This window comes from Eretmochelys imbricata, chromosome 3 (genome assembly GCF_965152235.1).
Source record: "Eretmochelys imbricata isolate rEreImb1 chromosome 3, rEreImb1.hap1, whole genome shotgun sequence".
Taxonomy (NCBI): Eukaryota; Metazoa; Chordata; order Testudines; family Cheloniidae; genus Eretmochelys; species Eretmochelys imbricata.
In genome coordinates, this window is record NC_135574.1 from 111730158 (window position 1) to 111752289 (window position 22132).

A 22132-nucleotide genomic window follows, 5' to 3' on the forward strand; every position below is an offset into this window, starting at 1 on the left:
AGGGGAACAGTGTCTCGGGGGTTGGAGGGGGGCTTCTTTGAGAGAATCTTTCATTAGGAAATTTGCCCAATTATTTGGCCTATGGCAATTATATCTATTTATATAACACCATAAATGTATATTGAACTTCCAAAAAAAAGGTATACAGGGAAATGTAAATTCTAGAGATGAAACTTAACTGTGGAAGAAAAGCATCTACTGTAAAAAAGTGTATTTTATAAAATGAGTCGTAGAAATTCTTTCTGATTTAAATTTGCTCATTTTGCAAATAAAATGATCGTTCTGCTAAATGCCAGCTCTACAAACCCCAGTTAGAATCTGGATATTATTAGAGATTCCTTTAGACTCAAATATCAGCAATTGTGTTGATGAACAAGTCATAATTAAATCCAGTTAATTGTCACATAGCTATCTATGTTGGCTCTGCAGAGTCAAACAGGAGTAAAAACCATTCAAATTCTCTCTTTGGTAAGTGAACTCTGTAGCTACAGGAAGCTGGTTTATTGAGGAGAAAGTACTATTTTTAGTCACTTTCTAGAGCAGTGAACTGCACTTTAAAATATTAGTTCACACAAGTATTTATTTTTTTAATCCTTTTTCAGGTTCATTCAAAAGATCCATTTAAAATAAAAAGTGTTTTTATAATTTTTTGTCAAGGACAGTACTACATACGAGAATAAAAACAATAGCAACATTTGATTTATTAGCAACTTTATTGGAGCCTTAATCTTTCCTCCTACTCTTCTTCTTCCAGAGTAGTTTTTGGCAATTGTAATGGTATTGCAATGGTTGATTACCTGCAGAAGACAGTGCTCTTGAACCTTGGCACCATTGAATTATATGGCTCTAATGATCCCTATCGTAGGGAACCTCGATCTCCTCGCAAATCTCGGCAACCATCAGGAGGTAAGAATCGTTGGATGCTGCATTTCAACAACGGTATCTTTCTCCATAACTCATAGTTGGGCTGTCAGTCACCACTTTGAATATAAGCACATTAGCAACACAAAATGTATATTTTTGTATGTGTGTTACATGTCTGATCTTTGAGAATAATTAATGGAACATTGGTTTGTATTCGCATTTTCATACATGATGATTCTTCACAATTCAATATCTTGAATCAGAGGTATCTGAGATGATCTATGCTAGATTCCTCCTGCATTTTTGTCCCATCCTCCCTGACTGACCCCAGATGTCATTTTTCTCTTGTTGTTAAGTTGTATTTGTGATATGAGACTAAGCTTTGTTGTAGACTGAGCTTTATGGTGGGGAAGTACTTGCTGTTTTTATTGTGATCAATCGTGTTTTTAATTTGTGTTAAAAGCACCTTAAGCAACAGCTAGACAAGCATTGTACACATTCATAGAAGTATAAATTAAATACAAAAGTTATAAGAACTTTAAAAGATCTTAATTAAATAACCAGCATAGCTTTATAATTGTCAGAGTTTTGTAAATATGCCTAGATAATATCCTGCAATTTCCCTGTCATGTCTGCTCTCCCCACCAATCTTCTCACACTTACGTATACCACTTTTCTCAGCACAGAAGGGACATCACAACTGGCTACCTTTGCTTCTGCTGCTATCAGTTTAAAATTTCTTATCACTAGGAATGTCCATAATTATCTGGCCTCATGTAATATTGTGCTCTTCTCAGAGGGGAAACCTCAGGGTATGAAATATAAATGGATATTTTAAATTTGTAAATCCAAACTTGTAAAATAGGTCATGTCAAAAAATTAGGTGTGGAGGGGAGGAGTTGAAATCGCTATTCTGTTTTTCTTAAATTGCTGTGACCTTTGTTCAAATTCTTCATATAATTTCTGAAATAAAAACAGCTAATATTTTTGAAAAACAATTTTTTGTTCAGCTTAGTTACATGGTGGATTTTTTTAAATGAAAAAATGTTATTTTGAAAATGATAAATGATAAAGTGTGCATGAAAAAAATTGTTACCTCAAAATGGCCACTTTTCAGTGAAAAAGGAATTATTTGAAAAATTTCATCCAGTGATAGTTTTGGTTCAGATGAAATGAGCCAGGAGAAGATTCAAGCATCTTCTTCTTTTATCTCAAGTGTTTCACACTGTGGCAGGATCCCTGGGGTACAACCTGGAATTGTGGGATCGCTGTGCCCCCTTAATTCTCCGACCTAGGGTGTCTCACAAAGCTATGCCAGTGATAAGTAACAAAACCCCTCCAGACGCTGTGATCGCTCAGCCGTCAGTATGTAGAGCCACACACCCAGCTAAATTGCATGAATAATCCCTGAGCCACTTGTGAATTTTACAGAGAGAAGCACCAGCCAGTCACCCCAGCTCCCAGCCTTGAACCCCTGAAATATACTGTCTTACACTGCTCAAGGTTCATAGGAAAGTTGACATGCACCAGCCTTTGTAATCTGAGCTGAGATTCCCCAAGTACTTCAACCAAAAACACACTGTTTCAGGTAAAATACAATATAAAACAGATAATTAACTACAGAAAGACAGATTTTAAGTGATTATAATTAGCGGTCTTAGAGATTAAAGTTGGTTACCTTAGAATTTACACTAAGTTTCTATTTTTATTTCTAACTTTAACAGACTAAGCAAGATTTTAATCAAGCTGTCTCTCACCGTAACAGATGTTTACAGTTCCTCAGTACACAGACTGGACTCCCTTCCAGCCTGGGACTAATCTCCCTAGTTTTCAAGTCTTTGTCTTCCAGAGGATCTTACAGGTGTTGAGATGGATGGGGGAGGGGAAAGAGAGACAAGTGGTGCTGTTACGGTCCCCTTTTTATACTTTCTTCCAGCAGCTAGAAAAATCCTTGCTGTGACATGGGGGGGTCAGGCAGTCCCTATTGGTCACACAGTCCCCATTGTATACCTGCCTTCTCTGGGAAGACTCTGAGATAGTAGATTCTTCTTGATGAGCCTTTAATACCTGTCTGGACCATGATGGTTGCTTCTTTGTTGCAACTGAAAGCTGAGGGTGTTTCTCACTACATATAGGAAAACTTTCTAACTTCACATACAGTGATAGTATATTCAATCTGATAGGATATTAAGGTTCAACAGATCAATACTTTTTAAATGATACCTCAGAAGGCATACTTTGTACAAAATCTATCATAATCATATGACGGAGGTGAATATGGGGGCTTCAGGTTGCTATCTTGAGGTACAGTATCACATATGCACCATTCTTTTTTTAGATTTATAGATGCTGTAACTGAGGTAGGTATTTCTTGATAGTAAATCATTGGTTTGAGAAACATCAAAATAAATACAAAATGAAGTTCAGTAGTTGAACTGTGAACACAAAACTAAGAAAAGCACCAATTGCTGCTTGTATTACCTACTGTATTATAAAGCATTTCAAAGATTTTTAGTCCTTTATTTTCCTTAATGGATAGACGTTTCATTTTAAAAGAACAGAAACTTCCCTCCTCACCTCCATGGGATATGATCAAAACAGGCAGTCTGATAGGCTTAATATTTTAGGTTCTTAGGGAAAAATGTTAGTAATCTTAAATACTGCTTTTATATAGTCAGATTACAAGTCACTCTAGGAGATGCTAGAAACTACTTGTTTAGCGCTCTTGGTCTTTGTCACTGTAACATCTTGCCAGCATGATTAACTGAACCGTTCTTTCACATCTGTGTACATGTTTATTAGCTGAAATATCCAGTATGGCTCATAAAGATAATGAAAAGAGAATCTTCACTTGTGTGAATCTTGACTTGTGTGAATTCAGATATTTAGACTTTTTTTTTCTTCAGACTTTAGTTGCACTTACTAACAGTTTGTCTGCCTGGCAAAAGCATTATATAATCCTGATTATTCAAGTTATTCAGTAGGTTTTTCTGTCTCAAACACACTATGTTTGTGTCTAGTCTTTCCTTTTTTCATTGCTTCATTAAGGTATGCTGACTGTGGCTCCTTATATGTGCGGCCTTTTTAACTTCTATTCAGAGTCTGTGAAAAAACTTCGCACCTCTCATATAAGTCAGTCATTTAATGGCAATAAAATATTTTTGAACATCTGGATTTGATGTATATAACTTGCTGTTCACACACCATGAATTTTTTGTTAGTCCATTTAAATAACTGTCCAGTTTTAGAAAGTGGTGGTGTAGCTGTGTCAGTCCCAGGATATTAGACACAAGGTGGATAAGTGTAATATCTTTTCTCACCAGCAGAAGTTGGTCCAATAAAGGATATTACCTCACCCACCTTATGTCTCTAGTTTTAGAAACTGATTTTGGCATGATTTGTTCAATCATATACGTGTACCATATCTTTTACTTGTGGCACCACCAAAATACATTTGGTTGAGGGCAGGATTCCCCAGATACAGGAACTGTGAAAGATCGTCATAAGACTGCCTCCTTAGGACTCCCTAATGAGCCCAAGCATGCGTGGCTGGAGCTCACAGTACATCTAGGCAGGGCCATAGCACACAGCACTGCAGAGATGCAGGGCAGCACTATAGCATATAGGGCACCCCCAGGAGGCTGCCATGACTTAGACAGACCCACAGAACTGAATAAAATGTTAGACCTGCTCCAGCCCCCAGAATACTCCATAATCAAGTGGGTGCAAAGCAAGCATAAAACCCTTCCCCAGGGCAGCTTATTCTGTGCTGTACTTCAAAAAGGCGCAACACAGAATCTCATTCTTGTTTTTTATTTTATTTTTTAAAACGAGGGAGAGGAGAATAACTGATCACATAGAAGACTGTTTTGTCTTATGAGAAGAAAGAGATGTACTTTAATTAAACTTTTTAAAAACTTGTTTGCTTGCTAAATTAATCTCTAGCTTCCAGCTGTTGGCATGTATTTTTTTGCCGGGAGAGAGGAAACTGTTCGAGCAACCATGCAATTACCTAATCCTTTGTATCCACTAAGGCATGTGGATCTCTGATAAATAAATCCACGTGCCTTAGTACGGATAATTAATTGAAGCCAAATGTTTAATCTCTACTAATGCAGATTTTATAGAAGAATATTTTAAAGAATGAAAAAGGTTTCCTCCAAACACACCAATAACATATTTTTTGTTTTTTTATCTTCTGTGGTCATCTCTAAGACAGAAGCACAATGCATACCAGTATAGAGATTAAAACAATGAGGAATCCTTGTGGCACCTTAGAGCCCTGGCTGGGATGATTTAACTGGGAATTGGTCCTGCTTTGAGCAGGGGGTTGGACTAGATGACCTTCTGGGGTCCCTTCCAACCCTGATATTCTATGATTCTATGTTTCTATGACTAACAAATTTATTTGGGAATAAGCTTTCGTGGGCTAAAACCCACTTCATCTGATTCATCAGTATAGAGATTGTTACATTTAACTTAATCTCTTATTACTTGCAAAAAATTACACAGCAATAGTGTTTCGTAATTGATAGTTTTATGTTTAAATAGAACTATCAAAGAAATAAAATATCTTATAAGGTAGAGCTGTGTGAAATTATCAGAATTTTTTTTATTTGCAGCATCCCTGACTCAAGTATAACCTGGTTTCAAAATGCAAAGTATTAACATGATCTTGTTTGAGCTTTGAAAGGAAGTGGTTTATTTGGAAAGTGGTTTTTGATGTGGAAATTTGATGTTTTTAAAAAATCTAAAAATTTAGTACTTGAAATGCATTTTTATGCCTAGCACATCTTCAGCAGCAGTAGTGTGCTCATAACCGACTTATGTTCTTCTTAGTAGTCTTGCTCTTACCCATCTCCCTTAAATAACCATTCATGTAAATTTACTGATACTATTGCTGCACGAAGAGAAACTGAAAATACCTTGCTATTCTCTGCAATGGGAGCACCAGTTTCAAAATTTATTTTAAAATCATGGCATCACAACAACACAGATGTGTGTACTTTGAGTATGTAGCCAAGAGGATTTCTGGCCTTTTATCTCATTTAAGCAAACTAGGTTCAGTCAGCATGATGCTCTTGTGACAGCAAAACATACTGCTATTATACGTTAAAGCTGTTTCTTCCAGAGTTGGTAGGGATGAGAACTGCTGACAGAGGGGAGAAATCCCTTGTATTTTCATCAACCTCTTCCATTATGTTCTGTCCAAATGAAGGAACAAAATGAGCTATAAAAGGAAGGAGCTATAGCTGCCCTACCTCACTATCAGCCTTATGTCTGTGGTGTTTCTTTATATGTGTGTATTTTTTGTAGAAAGAACATTGATGTACTATGTAAAATGTATCAGTTAATGAATTAACAAGATGAACATTTTTTGGAATATTTTAAAAAGTTGGTGAAAAGTCAAAAGGTCTTATGTCATATGGCCTAGCATATGTCAGCCTGCATTTAGATGACACTGCTTGCCAGATTTCACCCGCATCCATTATAAGCCTGGCTAAAGTCCATCCATTCTCCTACAAAACATCAGGTGAGTATGAGTTGTGGTCCACCATACTACTCAGCATTATCAGCATTACTGTCAGTGGTCCTATCAGGACTGACCTGGTGGTTAATCCCAAAAACAGTCAGAAGGGTCTTCTCGCCCCCGCCTCCCACAACTGCACTGATTATGGATGTGTCTGGAACAGGTTGGGGTGCCCACCTGAATCACCTCCAGATACATGGAATATAGTCTGAAAAAGATGTGTCCCTTCACAAAACGTGCCAGAGCTGCAAGTGATCAGGTTACCTTGCTGCCTGTACTACAGAATTCCACGCCGCAGTTCTTAACAGATAACACATTTGCAATATATTACAGTGGAGTCCACTGAATACGTGGATATTGACAACATCCAGTTAATAACAAGATTTTGCCAGGAACCAATACTGTCCCATTGACTTTAATGTAAATGGTATGTAGGCAACAGCATACCATTTATTGACAACATTTTTTGAGAAAAAAGGACCCAGCTCTACAGGCAGGTTTGTGAGACAGCAGCCAGGAAAGGAAATGTGGGGACATGCCTTCCCCAGCTGCAGTCCCATAAACCTGCTTGTGACCAGTACTCAGTCCCTCCCAGTGCTTCCTTCTGGGGCTGCATCCCTACAAACCTGGCTTTTCATTCAGGTACATAGAGCACCACCTTACCAGCAGTCTCTGTATACCATCCACTTGTTCAGTTATGTTCAGTTTACTCACAGCCCACAGTAACCAGATTCCTGAAAGGGTTACTGCATACTTACTCATGCGTCCAAGAACCCTCCTACTTGGAATCTTAATATTGTCCTTGCAAACCTCATGGAGCCCCCTTTTCAAGCCACTTTCTGAATGCTGCTTACACGACCTCACTCTCAAGATGATACTCTTAGTCACTATCACTTCAGCTGCAGGGTCAGTGAACTCCAGGCTCTTATTGTTGATACCCCTTTACTCAACATTGTACAGGCATAAGGTGGTATTGAGACTTCATCCTAAGTTTATCCCATAAGGGGTTTTGGAATTTTATTTGAACCAGTTCATCTGTTTTCTCCCCTAAACCTCACTCTTGTGGAGCGAAACCACTCCACAATTTGGACATTGAAAGGGTCTTGTTAAATTACAAAGCTCTTCAGCCCGGCTTCTCATCTCTTTATTGCCATCTTTGGTGTTTTGAAGAGTCAAGCTTTCCTCTGCCAGAGAATATCAAAGTGGACCACATAGTGCATATCATTCTGCTATGAAATGGCTGATAAACCTTTCCCTCCAAATTTCAAAGGTCACTCTGTTAGTAGACAAGCTGTTTCCTCTGCCTGCTTCTGGAACATTCCCATGTCTGAAATCCATAAGGAAGCTACCTAGAGTAATCCCCTGGCTTTTGTTAAGACCTATGCTCTTGACCTAGCTGCAACACCAGATGCCAAGTTTGAAAAGGCAGTGTTAACATCACTGTAGTGGGGTAGAAACTCATAGTGCTTCTATAGTGCCCACCTATAAAAAGGGAAATAAGGGCAACCCAGGGAATTACAGACCAGTCAGCTTAACTTCTGTACCTGGAAAGATAATGGGGCAAATAATTAAGCAATCAATTTGCAAACACCTAGAAGATAAGGTGATAAATAACAGTCAGCATGGATTTGTGAAGAACAAATCGTGTCAAACCAACCTGATAGCTTTCTTTGACAGGGTAACAAGACTTGTGGATGGGGGGGAGGGGAAGCGTAGATATGGTATATCTTGACTTTAGTAAGGCTTTTGATACTGTATCGCATGATCTTCTCATAAACTATGGAAATACAACCTAGATGGAGCTATTATAAGGTGGGTGCATAACTGGTTGGAAAATCATTCCCAGAGAGTAGTTATCAGCGATTCACAGTCATGCTGGAAGGGCATAACGAGGGGGTCCAGCGGGGATCGGTTCTGGGTCCAGTTCTGTTCAATATCTTCATCAATGATTTAGATAATGGCATAGAGAGTACACTTAAAGTTTGCGGATGATACCAAGCTGGGAGGGGTTGCAAGTGCTTTGGAGGATAAGATTAAAATTCAGAATGATCTGGACAAACTGGAGAAATAGTCTGAAGTAAATAGGATGCAATTCAATAAGGACAAATGCAAAGTACTCCATTTAGGAAGAGACAATCGGCTGCACACATACAAAATGGGAAATGACTGTCTTGGAAGTAGTATTGTGGAAAGAGATCTGGACGTCATAATGGATCACAAGCTAAATATGAGTCAACAGTGTAACTCTATTGCAAAAAAAAAAACATAATTCTGGGATGTATTAGCAGGAGTATTGTAAGCAAGACATCAGAAGTAATTCTTCCGCTCTACTCCATGCTGATTAGACCTCAGCTGGAGTATTGAGTCCAGTTCTGGGCACCATATTTCAGGAAAGATGTGGACAAATTGGAGAAAGTCCAGAGAAGAGCAACAAAAACGATTAAAAGTCTAGAAAACACGACCTGTGAGCGAAGATTAAAAAAATTGGGTTTGTTTAGTCTGGAGAAGAAAAGGTTGAAAGGGGACATGAAGATAGTTTTCAAGTACATAAAATTTTGTTACTAGAAGGAGGGAGAAAAATTGTTCTTAACCTCTGAGGATAGGACAAGAAGCAATGGGCTTAAATTGCAGCAAGGGCGGTGTAGCGGGGTAGTCACTCCACTCTGGCCCTGAAGGGGTTAAAACAGCCTTTGGAGAGAGGGCTGCCTGGGGGAGCCAATAGTAAAAGCAGCCTTGGAGAGGGCTGTGGCTGGGAAGAGCTAGGCTGACTGGGGGAAGCAGCCACAGCTGGGGCCGTGCCCAATCAGGCCACAGCTGGCCCTATAAAAGCGCTGTGAGCCAGGAGCTCAAAGGAGTCTCACTCTAGCCCTGGAGTGGGAAGGGCTAGCTGCCTGAGGGCGAGGTACCTTAAGCAGAGCAGTGCTGGGAAAGGGCAAAGGGAGCTGGGGAGCTCCAGCCTGGTAAACCCCCAGACTGCAGGCCTTGGTAAAGGCCCAGAAAGGTCCTGGGGCTGCAGAGGGGCAGCCGGGGAATTCGCAGAGGCAGCTGGTCCTAACCCCTTGCCGGTGATGAGTGGCCATTACACTGCAGTCTGCCCCAGTGAGCGGGGGCTAGATGATGATGGGCAGTAGCCACTGAGGCAAGATGGGTTTAGAGGGTTGGGGGTTCCCCAGGAAGGAGATGCGTGGTGGTACTGCTGGGGCAGAACCCCGAGGGAAAGGGGGAACTGGAGTCTGGGAGGGACACTGGGCCAGCTGCAGGCAAGACACCGGCTTGCGGAGGGCACTCCAGTCTGGAAGAGCTAATTCCCAAGACTACCAGCAGGAGGCGTCACACCAGTGAGTTGTTGCCTCGCTACAGGCGGTTTAGGTTGGACATTAAGAAAAACCTCCTAACTGTCAGAGTGGGTAAGCACTGAAATAAATTTCCTAGGGAGGTGGGGAATCTTCATCATTGGGGATTTTTAAGAGCAGGGTTGGACAAACAGCTGTCGGATGGACTAACCATCAGAGAAGTGAAATTCTGGAATAGTCTTCCAAGGGAAGCAATGGAGGCAAGAGACATATGTGGCTTCAAGACTAAGCTTGATAAGTTTATGGAGGGGATGGTGTGATGGGATAGCCTAATTTTGGCAATTAAATGATCTTTGACTATTAGCTGTAAATATGCCCAATGGCCTGTGATGGGACACTAGATAGGGTGGGATCTGAGTTACTACAGAGAATTCTTTCCAGGGTGTCTGGCTGGTGAGTCTTGCCCACATGCTCAGGGTTTAGCTGATTGCTATATTTGGGGTTGGGAAGGAATTTTCCTCCAGGGAAGATTGGCAGAGGCCCTGGGGTTTTTTCGCCTTCCTCTGCAGCATGGGGCACGGGTCACTTGCTGGAGATTCTCTGCACCTTGAAGTCTTTAAACCATGAGTTGAGGATTTCAATAGCTCAGACATAGGTCTGGGGCTTGTTACAGGAGTGGATGGGTGAGATTCTGTGGCCTGCGTTATGCAGACTAGATGATCATAATGGTCCCTTCTGACCTTAAAGTCTGAGTCCAGATAATACTTAGTCCTGCCTTGAATGCAGGGGATTGGACTAAATGACCTCTCGAGGTCCCTTCCAGTTCTGTGATTTCTATGAGAACATGCACAGTGCAGGTGTGGCCCAATGGAAAATGTAGTTCAAGAGAAGGTGCATACCTTGAGTGGGATCCACATTGATGACAACATTTTGAAGAACCATAGTTACAGTAAGGTTAAGTAACTTTTTTCCTCACAGGATAAGTCTTTGGTTTTGACATTCAGAAAATATTCATTTGTTAACCCAGACTCCAGAAGATAACTACTAAGTACCCCAGAGTTTTGAAATAAGAAAAACTGCTTCTTCACCTACTTTTGCCCTCTATATCAACCATGCAAACACACTGAAGTCTGTAGAGTTGCACAGGTGCAAGTGAGTACAGCTTGATTCTGTCTGTTCTGACTTGGCATGTGTAACCCTCCCCATCTCCTCAATAGTCTCTACACATTCATGGGGTTTTTTCCGAAGAAGGTTCAGACACTAAACTATGATTGCATTGTGTTGAAAATCTTGTTCTGCACATGCAGATACTTTCTTCTAACAAATGATTCAGTTGTGTTTCATTTGTGCAATTAGTACTTGTATTTAGATTAGCATGGTCCATCATAACATATCCTCTGAGAAGGTTAATATTCTTAAACGTAGTGAAAGCTTTTAATAAAAAACAAAACCAAAAAGCATAACTGGTAACTTTAAATTTAAAAAACAACAAGGAGTCCGGTGGCACCTTAAATACTAACAGATTTATTTGGGCATAAGCTTTTGTGGGCTAGAACATGAAGTGGGTTCCAGCCCATGAGAGCTTATGCCCAAATAAATCTGTTAGTCTTTACGGTGCCACCAGACTCCTTGTTGTTTTTGTGGATGCAGACTAACACGGCTACCCCCTGATATTTAAATTTCAACACATCATTTGTCAAGTCATAAAGAAAACAGGGGATCAGAAACTCCATTTGTATCTCTAGTAGGCAGTATGCAACATATGGGATCCCAATGGTTTGACTTCCTTCTTTGCATCTAATTCTGCATTCTTTAAGTGTGCAAAGTTATCATTTCTTTCAGTGAAAGAGTCTTGTAACTACAGTCTTGTGATTTGTATGATGATGGTGTCATATTGAGTGTTATATGAAAGTCCTCAACAGGGGAAAAATAATTTCACTCCCCAAAAATAAACCATAACCACCTTATATCATCAATCCATTTCTGAAATGAAATCAGTGAGTTCTGTTGAAAAACCAATGGTAAAGGATCACCTAAGTGTGGCTTCAGGAATATAGTATAACTTTACCCCAAAAAAGGAAAGTAGAAATTATTTTAAAATACACAATAGTGGTCACATGTTAATCTTAAAGTATTTTATAGAATTCCTTAATATTGAAATCCTCCTATTCATCTGATTTTATCACAAACATAAATTAGTTTTCTTATTTCACTTAACATTTTAGGTCATACTTTACTCTTTTGTTTTGGACAGTATACATGTTCAATGCACATATCTAATTAAATAAACAACGTTCTCTGATTATATATGGCTATATTTTTTTCTTAAATGTTTGCCAAATATTATTTTTCTGATTAAATATTGACGAATTGATTAAAAAAATCTAGTGAAAAGTTTCAGTATTTCTGAGGTAATACTATAATTCTTCTGTCAAACAGACTATTTTAGTGCTGTAATTGAGGTCAGCCTCTTAAGTGAAAGACTTATAAAATAAATAAATAAATAAATAAAAATCTCCCCTCACTCCCCCTGTCAAGTGGGAGAAACACTTGCTTAGTGTAATATAGAGGCTAAAAGTTCACAAGTTCTAGTTCAGGAAAGATTGTAAACAGCAATTTTATTTTCTATTTTAAATTGTTCTTTGTATTTTTCAGCAGGTCTTTGTGATATTAATGAAGGGACTACAGTGCCAGAGGATCGCTGCAAGTCACCGACTTCGGGTAACTACAGTTTTTTCAAATACTTTAACATTATAGTTGCACAGAATGTGACACGCATTGTTCTAAGTTGTGCCAGAAATGCTTGCTAAGTGATTATATAGAAACCGTCTGTTAGCTTTTTCTTTCCATCATGTTGTATTCATTTTGCCATTTAAGATTTCATTAACCATTACAGAATTCTGGTTTAAATCAAGGACAATTTATCTGACTTGGAAATATAAACCTAGTTTCTAGTAAGGATGAGTCAAGTGGCATGTGTGAGTTTCAAATAGTTATGCTTCAGGGAGACAGCACGCAGGCAAAGATATTCTTAGATTGGAAATACATGCTATCTATGAGGCTGTGAGGAAAGTGAGGGTCTCATGCTACAGTATATTTTATGAGTGCTTTTCCTATTAATTTTGTCAATCACTTGTGTGTGTGTGTGTGTTGTGTGTGTATAATATATGGCAAAATGAATACAACACGATGGAAAGAAAAAGGCTATCATAGATATATATATTTACTTCACAGCCAGGGAGGAAAAGGGATCTTGGCTAGAGATTGCAGTGTGGAGCTCCTGAGATACCGGTAATATAACACACTTGCAACTTGTGACTACAATAATAGTTTAAGTAGTTTCCATATCTGTGTAAATCACAAGTTCCAACTGGTACTGCTAAGGTTTTTCTGTTTTTAATACAGGTTTACAGGGTAAAATCTCTTTGATAAAGGGAAAAAAATCCTGTTTTTTGGGGAAAGCTATTTTTGACTGACTTTTATAGTGTGAGTTTACTGCCATTTTCTCATGAGGGTGGTAGCTGAAAATTTTTGTCAGGCTCTCAGAATTTTCTGGAAGCTAGCAGACTTCCAAAATAGGAGCTTCCCACTCCAAATAAGTTGGCTTTTCCATTACACTGGAGCTGGATTTTTAAAGGAGAACTGCGGTGATTCACTCTAATAGCTCAAAAGTTTAATGAATAATAACTCATTAGGGCTCCGCTCTTCCAAATACTTAAGAATGCACTCATAATGAATATATATAGTATTAAAAATGAATTTTCAAAAGTGTCTAGAAATATCTGTCACTGTTTCACTTTCCCATCACTTTCATCAGACTCTTAATGGGAGCTATCGTTTTACTCATTCTCCCTCAGAAGCTCTAGTCTGATGAGATTACGATTTAAAATTGCAGATTTATTTTAACTGGATATTTAAAAAGTGCCTAAAAGGATTGGGTGGGAACATATATTAAAATTAATTCATCTCATGAATAAACTAATGCCATTATGAATGATCCTTACCACAACAGCCTATAAAGAATACTAAATACCAAAGTCTTTGATCCTATTTATACCCTCTATAGCCTAAAGCCCTTATTGAAAGCTTGGGTAAAAAGGATATGTCTTTTAGGGATCCCAGAATGTCAACAAATTCATACTCTGCTCTGGTTGACACTACAAACTTATGTTGGTATAGCTAAGTTGCTCCGGGGTGTAGAAAATCATGCCCTTGAGTGACACAGTTATACCCAGTGTAGACAATGCTATCTCAGTGAGAGGGCTTCTCCCGTCAACATAGCTACCACCTCTTGGGGAGGTAGAGTACCTACACCAACTGGAGAAGTTCTCCTGTCAACGTAGGTAACATCTTCACTAAACACTACAGGAGCTCTGCTGCAGCGCTATAAATGTAGACTGCCTCTGTTGGACCAATGGAGTATGCAAGTCCAAAAGTTGAATGCCATTAACTGAAAACACCTCCTTATTGCCCCCTCACACTTAGACAAAAGGTGTCATCTTTATCACCAATGTGAATGTATAACAAAACAAAATATCCTTTTTTTTTAACTTTATCAGGAAAACTTTTTATAAAGTATTAAACTTAATTTCTGAATTGACAATTAAGTTTGAGTTGGCAATTTTGTTTTGACACACATTCAAACTGTATTCAGAGTTTCAATGTACATCATCAGACTGTCAATCTGTCAACAGTTAAGATTTTCCTTTTCAGAAGGGCAAATTGAGAATGGAATTGGAATTTGACCAGGACATGATTAGTAGATTAATTCTACTTTACATTTAAAAACAAACAGACTAACTCTACTTCACATTTTATAACCAAATTCTACTAAAGAAGTGTGTTGCTATGATATAAATAGTTACCTAAATACAGAGTTTGTTGAAGTGTTAAACCTGATTTTGGGCTACCCTATACTCTGGTATAGAGAAGTATTTCCCTCATTTGGATTCAAAGATGTGCTTCCTATTTGTGTAACCAAACAAAAAAACGCTCATCCCCCACCATGTTCAGTAGATGCAAAAATCTATGATCCACTTACTGTATTCTGCTGTTGTTTCAGTGAAATACTTCTGCGTAGATTTTAGGTGATGCTGGTGATAGTTCTAACTGAACTACTTGAATTTGACAGGTAGAGTAAGTAAAATGACCTAACCTGGACATTTAAATTTAAGACAAGTTTTGATTAAAAAAATAATAATTCAGTTAATAGAGCTAAGGAGATAATTCCAATAAAAGGATTAATATAAATGAACTGTAAAATATTGACTGAGGTATAATTATTTGGTATGTGTGGGTTGTTTTGGTTTTGTTGATTTCTTTTGTTTTTTCAAAAGATAGCAATTTTAGGAGTAAATGAGTGTGTTTCACGAGAAAAGACTGACAACGAGAAGAGGTGAAAAAGTAGACATTTCACGGATGAGAAGAGGGCAAGCAAAGAGAAAAAAGCATGGGGAACATATGGGGAGGAAAGGAAAGGTAGAGAAATAAGGAGACACCCAAAAATATTCATCCTGCAAGGATTAGCATCTTTTGTGAAAGTCAGGTATCATGGGCCCCAGAAAAATCTTTATGTAGAAATCGCAGGTGGAAGGAATATAGTGAACCTTAAACTAAGGAAGGAAAACTTGGAAAATAAAGAAGGGAAGAAGACTGGGAAGGTGATAAAGAAGAAAAGAAATAGGGTGGGTTTTTCATTAGTATTTCCAGCTTATCACCAGTCTTCAAAGACTTTATGAGGGAAAAAACACTGGATTCAACACTGTACTTAAATTTGAAATTCAAAAATTTCAGTAAATGCATTTAACATAATCTCTCCCCTGCCCCGCCCCCAATCAATTTTTTCTATCTGAATTAGGGGTCAGGTACAGTATTTAAATAAATTCTACTTTTATTCTGTCATAGAAGAACCAAAGAATATACATGCATAGTGCAGAAATTTAACACACTCTGCTGGGTATGTAATAAAAAACAAACATCCATCCTGGGTATGTTTTGTCTTGAATTAGATTAAAATTCAGAAGTGGGCTTCTTAAGATAACTTAAACATTTAATTTGCAGTAACAGGAAATGGGATCTGTGGGGCTGGAGATAATAAGTTGTTGGCTTCACAGAGGGACTCTTAGGCCATATCTACACTTACCGGGGATCGATGCTGCTGCGATCGATTTAGAAGGGGTCAGTTTAGTGAGTCTAGTGAAGACCCGCTAAATCGACTGCAGAGCACTCTCAGGTACCCCACTGGAATGAGAAGATTAAGGTAAGTCACCGGGAGAGCATCTCCCGTCAACTCAGCATGGTGTAGACACTGCAGTAAGTCAACCTAAGCTATGTCAACTGCAGCTACATTATTCACTTAGCTGGAGTAGCGTAACTTAGGTCTACTTACCACAGTAGTGTAGACAAGGCCTTAGAGAGGGCAACACAACTGGGGAGGACCTATGAGATGCTGGGAAGGTGGGGAGTGGATATTGTCAGAACTTAAGAGCTCCAGAAGAAATCAGAGCGTCAAACACTGATAGACTAAAGTTGCAGAGAATAGAAGGCAGATTTTGGTGTTTGGAGTTTGTCTAGTTAGGGAGAGACTAGCTATGGGGTAAGACTGCAATGTCCAAATATAACTTTAACTTTATTAAGCTTGGCATTTTTTAAAAATTCAGTGAATATGGTTTTGGAGCTTACAGTTATAAAATAATGCTCAACTAGAGCTTGATTAGGAGACTGGTTGTACAACAGTCTGGAAGATCAGTGTTTGGGACTGAAAGTCTGAGACCTCTTCGGTCAACTGAAGCTACAGCATGAATGGTGTGACAATTTGAGTCTTCCAAATGAACAGAGCTGCAACTTCAGTTACCCTCTAACTTCCTCCACTGCGTGGTTACACAGATTTACAGCTATAAAAAAGGCTCCAGGCCCTTGCTAGTTGGCAGAGCATCCTCTAGCTTTGAGACACCGAGAACTAAATTACAGCAGAAACAAAATGAAAACCAAAACAAAGAGATTATAAAAGCATTAAACTTTGTTTCCCTCATCTAGTGCCCTGGATAAAGTTGCATAAAATATACAAAGTGCCATGCTTGGATACCTAAAATAGTAAGAAAATAATACCCTTGTAACACTTTCTGTCCTTTCTATTGGTGTGGGGTTTTTTTTAGTGATTTAAAAACCTGCAGTGTTGGGTATTTTAATAAGATTAAAAAAGCCACCAAGTTAAATGTCTCTAAAACAGTGGTTCACAAATCATAGCCCATTCACCATCTGTGGTCTTTAGAACCACTGCTTGCAGAATTAAGTTTTCTGTTGTGGTGTTGGGATAGGAGTTGTTTGCAGAATAAAACTGCTGCTCTAAACAGATTTCTTTCTTTGAGACCAAATGATGCTCCATATTCCATTTTCTCTGTAGATCCAAATTTGGATAAATTCTTTGTCCTCTTATTTACAGACCAACATACTAGGTGTCCACATATTAAAATGTTTATATTAAATAAAATAAATGTCTCTAACCAAAATAACCCAGATGCACTGTGTTGTGGTGGTGTGTCTTGCTCTAATACGTCATTTTGCTTCAGATTACCTGCTTATTTTTGTGTACGCTTCTTTATTGCAAAGAGTTTGGCATCTATAGTGCCACCACATAACAGAAAGCTTCACTAATCTTTTGATCAGTACTTTGATGTATCTTAGCTGTGAAGTCAGTGTGACAGTATGTTAAGTCTCATAAGACTTTTTTAAATATAATGCAGTGTCTTTCTGTCAGATAAGTGTTGTACATGTATCTTGTTTTGTGAATGTCCATTTTGCATGTCTATTTCATTCTGTCTTCACTCATATAGGTTCTGGTTCTCCAAACAATTCTGATGATGATGATCAAAAAATGAATAATTTTATAGAAAAGGGTACAGTATTTTTATTTTAACAGCATTATTTATTTTGTTCAGTTCATCCTTTTAGTACATTTATAGTTTTTGACATTTTTTGTTAAAATATTATTTACAGTGAAGACCAAAGGCAGAAAATTTTCCAAGATGGTAGCCAATGATATAGGTAGGAACTAGAAAAATTCTGCTTTCTTCCTAATTTAGTGCCTTACTCTATGCAACACTAACCCAACAGCAAAAAATTTCAAATTGTAGTGTATTTAGTTCTTAATCTATCTTTCCCTGTGCTAAATGGTAATCCTTTGGGCTGCTTCTGTGCTAAATATATTGGGCACAATGATTAACAAAATCAAGGAGAAACGGTGTTTTAATACTTTAATTTATATGATGTGCACCTTCCTATTTATTTGGGAGAAGAGGTTCTACTTTATTCTGAAATATTAGACGGGTTCAGTCTATGCAAATTGCAACATACTATTACGTTTGTTGTGGTGCAGTATACTTTAGAAACTGTTACTGATTTACTTCCTTGTAAATGTCACACCCATATCCATAAGGCCTAGTTTTCCCTACAAGTTTTCAAAATAGTGGTAGGATTGCATTTTCCTTCAGCATAAAAAGGAACGAGAGCTATATATATACCTATCCTCATTATCAATACTATAACCCAGAGCGGTATATGCTAGCGGTATCCAGCCATAATATGACAAGTCACCAGTCTATAAATTCTTTTAAATAAAAATTGCAATTAAAAATGGTTTGAATTATGTTGTATGCAAGCTAAGAAATGAACCCTTTTATGGTCAGAATGGAAATATGATGGATTGATAATCTAACACATGGTCAGTAAGGAAATAAGGCAAATGGGTATTTGGTGTATTCTGGGAAAAGGTCTCTTCATTTTTCTAATTTATTCTTATTTCAGCATTAGTACTTTAAGATTTTTATTTGTTGTATCTACATTGTACGGTAGCAATAAGATTTAGTTATATTCCTTTGGAGATATTTTATTCCAAAGATTTAATCTGTGTTGTTATGTATAACAAGATTGTTTGGTATACCTCTAATGTCTTTTAGAATATAAGTATACGTCATAGAAAGAATAACTAATAGTGTAGTAATATTTATTTACCACAGATAAAGAAATTGTTGAGACAATGAGTGAAAGTAAGTTTGAAAGTGACAATCCAGAATGACATGTCCAACTTCCACCATAGGATTTTGGTACCTCACTATCACGTTTACGATCTTTTCTGGACCTCTTTCGTAAAGTAATATCCACAAACCTAGTCCTGCAGAGACAAAAGTGGGTGGTGAAGAATTCTAATGTTTGCTGGCTGGCAAATGACTAGCTATTGTATTTTAATAGTTAGGGTCCCAGATAGACTCATTAGCTATCTTTAATTGTGAGTGCTAAGCACAAAAAGTTTGAACCCTCTATACACAAGAATTTGTTCCATTACCTCTATCATAGAGGTATTTTATGAGTAATCTACGAACATAGGTTCCATTACCTCTATCATAGAGATATTTTGTGAGTAATCTACAAACAGCAGAATTTGCTGAATAAGGTATAAGACTAGGAGTTGAGATAATTGGATTTTTATTGGCTCTGATTTATAGTTTGACCTTTGGCAACTCACAACTTTTTCTGCACCTGAATGGAACAAAGGGAGACCAACAAGTAATGACAGTGCAGCAACTAAAGGGAAAAATATAGCACTCAAAATTCAGAGTTGTATGAATGTTGATGTGAGGAGGTTGTGAAGGCTGCTTACCCTGTCCCACGTATGGAGACTGTAAGAAATGCCTCTTAAGCTAGTAAAAAGACTCTATACCAGAGACAGCAGGAAGGTGGAAAGAGGATGTATTTTTGTCCCAATCCTGATTGGAGAGCTGGCCACAATAATAAAAGCATCAGATGTAACAGGATCTCTCTGTTCTGAACATCCCAGGACTGAAATAAGAAGGGTGTTGGAAGTCAGTTTTATAACACAATGGTAGAGTAATCTGACACAGCTTGCAAAATTCTACCTGATGGTTTTACATGTTATCTTTGCCTGGTAGAGAGGTAAATCATCTTCCTCTTAAGTGTTCCAAAAGGAGTGTTCTTTTCTATATTTTAATAAAATGACCTATATTATGCAAAAAATTGCTTTTAGTTATGTTAATTGTTGACCAGGCTGTCTGAGCTGTTTAACTTGACTATGATGTTGTAATTTCTACTGTGTCATCACTATATTGCAGCATTATTGTATTAATAAAACAAATCAGTGATAATTATACAGAATTATACACATCTGTTCCATTCTAAAGTCTTTCTAAGGGAATAGAATAGTGTCTTGAATTTGCTTCACAACTCAAATAACGTTCTAGAACAAGTTTGAAAGAATTGCATCTTTCAGGAAAAAAGTGATATGCAGAGTTAACTTGAGCCTGATGTTAACTATGTGTAATATCCTTTAATTAAGGCTACAATTTTGTCATGAATGTCGTGGAAGTCACAGAATCCGTGACTTCCAAAGACCTCCATGTCTTCAGCCCGGCGGTTGGGAAATGCAGAGTTGTGCCGCCTCCCACAGCTGCAGGGAGCTGTGAGGTATCCTCGCCATCTGAGGCAACCGGCCCCCAAATTCCCAGCCACCATAGTCAGCGGGGGTACACCAAAGTTCCCAGCCACTGCGGGCAGTGGGGATACCCCCAAAGCTCCCAGCCACCATAGGAGGGGGTTAGCCTGGCAACTCACTGCTGCTAGCAGGCAGGGGGACTCTGGCAGCTCCCCAGCCATTGCCATGGGGGAGCAGGGGGACCCCTGATGCTGGGGAGCAGGCAGGGGACCCTGAGGCTCCCCTCTGCCGCTGGAGCCCAGAGCTCCCAGCCACCCTGCAGCTGCCCAGTCCCTTCCCATTTTATCATGGATATTTTTAGGAAAAGTCAGGGACAGGTCAGGGGCAATAAAGAAAAGTTCACAGAAGCCTATGACCTGTCCCTGACTTTTCCTAAAAATATCCATGACAAAATCTTTGCTTTACATATAGTCCATGAACTCCACATTGTAACTTGAAATTTCTGCTATCAGTTTAATAAACTGTACAATCATTGAAAATTTTGTCATCTCACTCATAATTATTTACTGGGTTTGTGAGTAGACAGCTGTCCTACTAATAATGTAGGAGCCCAGTGAATCTATCTAGAAGAATTAGAAAATGCCCATCTTCATGGTTCTTGCGTTGCCATTATGAATAGGATTGTTGTGTAATTTTACATTTGAAATGTATTAAGGAGTGACCACTTGAAGTCGGTGAAAACAAAAATACTTTTTTGCATTGTCGTTTACTGTACATGTATGTGGCATTGTCGTTTACTGTACATGTATGTGGCATGTTCATGTTGCATGGCTGTTTTGTGAGCTTATGGTGCTACTTTAATATCTTCCTTTTCTCTGTCATATTACAGAATGTCACTGTCTCTTGCCATTATTTGACATTAATAATTGCATGTTTTATCTCTTCATTGTTTCAAAATGAATTGTGATCAGTTGGACAGGGATTGGGATATTTTGTAAAACGTGTGCCATCTATTGTTACCAATTTTATTGATCTATTGTAAAACAAATCATTTCACTTTATCAAATGTATAATCAGATGGGACTTGTCTTGTGGCATGATTGCAGTTCATTGCATTGCCACACAAGGAACTCTGAATTCCAAAATAAGCTTCTGGAATTCTTTGTCCCCAACCTGTTGAGGATTTAGCCCATCAGAGAGGCTACTCTTGGATATTAGATAAGGTGAAGTTACCCACACTTCCCATTGCTCTAACTTGCAAAGTATTATTTTCATAGGAAGATACTAATCTTGTCCTTGTGTTCAGTTACCTGCTGCCATCATGGCAGCAATTAAGGGTAAGGAGGTGTCATTCATGAAAGGATAATTGAAAATCTAGCTCCCACCTAACTGAAGAGAAAAATAGATACTATTCCAGTGGCAGGACCATAAGGAATTGTCTCCCTAAAGAAAATTTATAGATGTCTAAATCTTAAAACTGGGGCTGTCAAGCAATTAAAAAACTTAATTGTGATTAATCATGCTTTTAAACAATAATAGAATACCATTCATTTAAATATTTTTGGATGTTTTCTACATTTTCAAATATATTGATTTCAATTACAACACAGATTACAAAGTGTACAGTGCTTACTTTATATTTATTTTTTATTACAAATGTTTACACTGTAAAAAACAAAAGAAAGTATTTTTCAATTCACCTAATGCAAGTACTGTAGTTCAATCTCTTTATCATGAAAGTTGAACTTACAAACGTAGAATTAGGTACAAAAAATAACTGCACTGAAAAATAAAAAAATGTAAAACTTTAGAGCTTACAAGTCCTCTCAGTCCTACTTCAGCCAATTGCTCAGACAAACAAGTTTGGTTACAATTTGCAGGAGATAATGTTGCCCGCTTCTTGTTTACCTGAAAGTGAGAACAGGTGTTCACTGTTGTAGCTGGCGTTGCAAGATATTTACATGACAGATGCGCTAAAGATTCACGCTTCAGCCACCATTC

At 38.1% G+C, this 22132-nt stretch overlaps 1 protein-coding gene across 7 annotated transcripts in view; it reads left to right on the plus strand.

Moving 5' to 3' along the window:
* Positions 1-22132, plus strand: part of STXBP5 (syntaxin binding protein 5) — a 189638-nt gene that overhangs the window by 133509 nt on the left and 33997 nt on the right. For 5 of the 7 annotated variants that reach the window (XR_013345657.1, XM_077813176.1, XM_077813177.1 and 2 more), the window contains 4 exons: positions 755-906; positions 12343-12408; positions 17520-17582; positions 17683-17730. Coding sequence is in view for 6 of the 7 variants with exons in the window: in XM_077813176.1 (XP_077669302.1) it covers positions 755-906; positions 12343-12408; positions 17520-17582; positions 17683-17730 (329 nt within the window). In the remaining variant the exon portion in view is untranslated. The remainder of the gene's footprint in view (positions 1-754; positions 907-12342; positions 12409-17519; positions 17583-17682; positions 17731-22132) is intronic. The other 2 variants (XM_077813181.1, XM_077813182.1) reach the window with 1 other exon arrangement.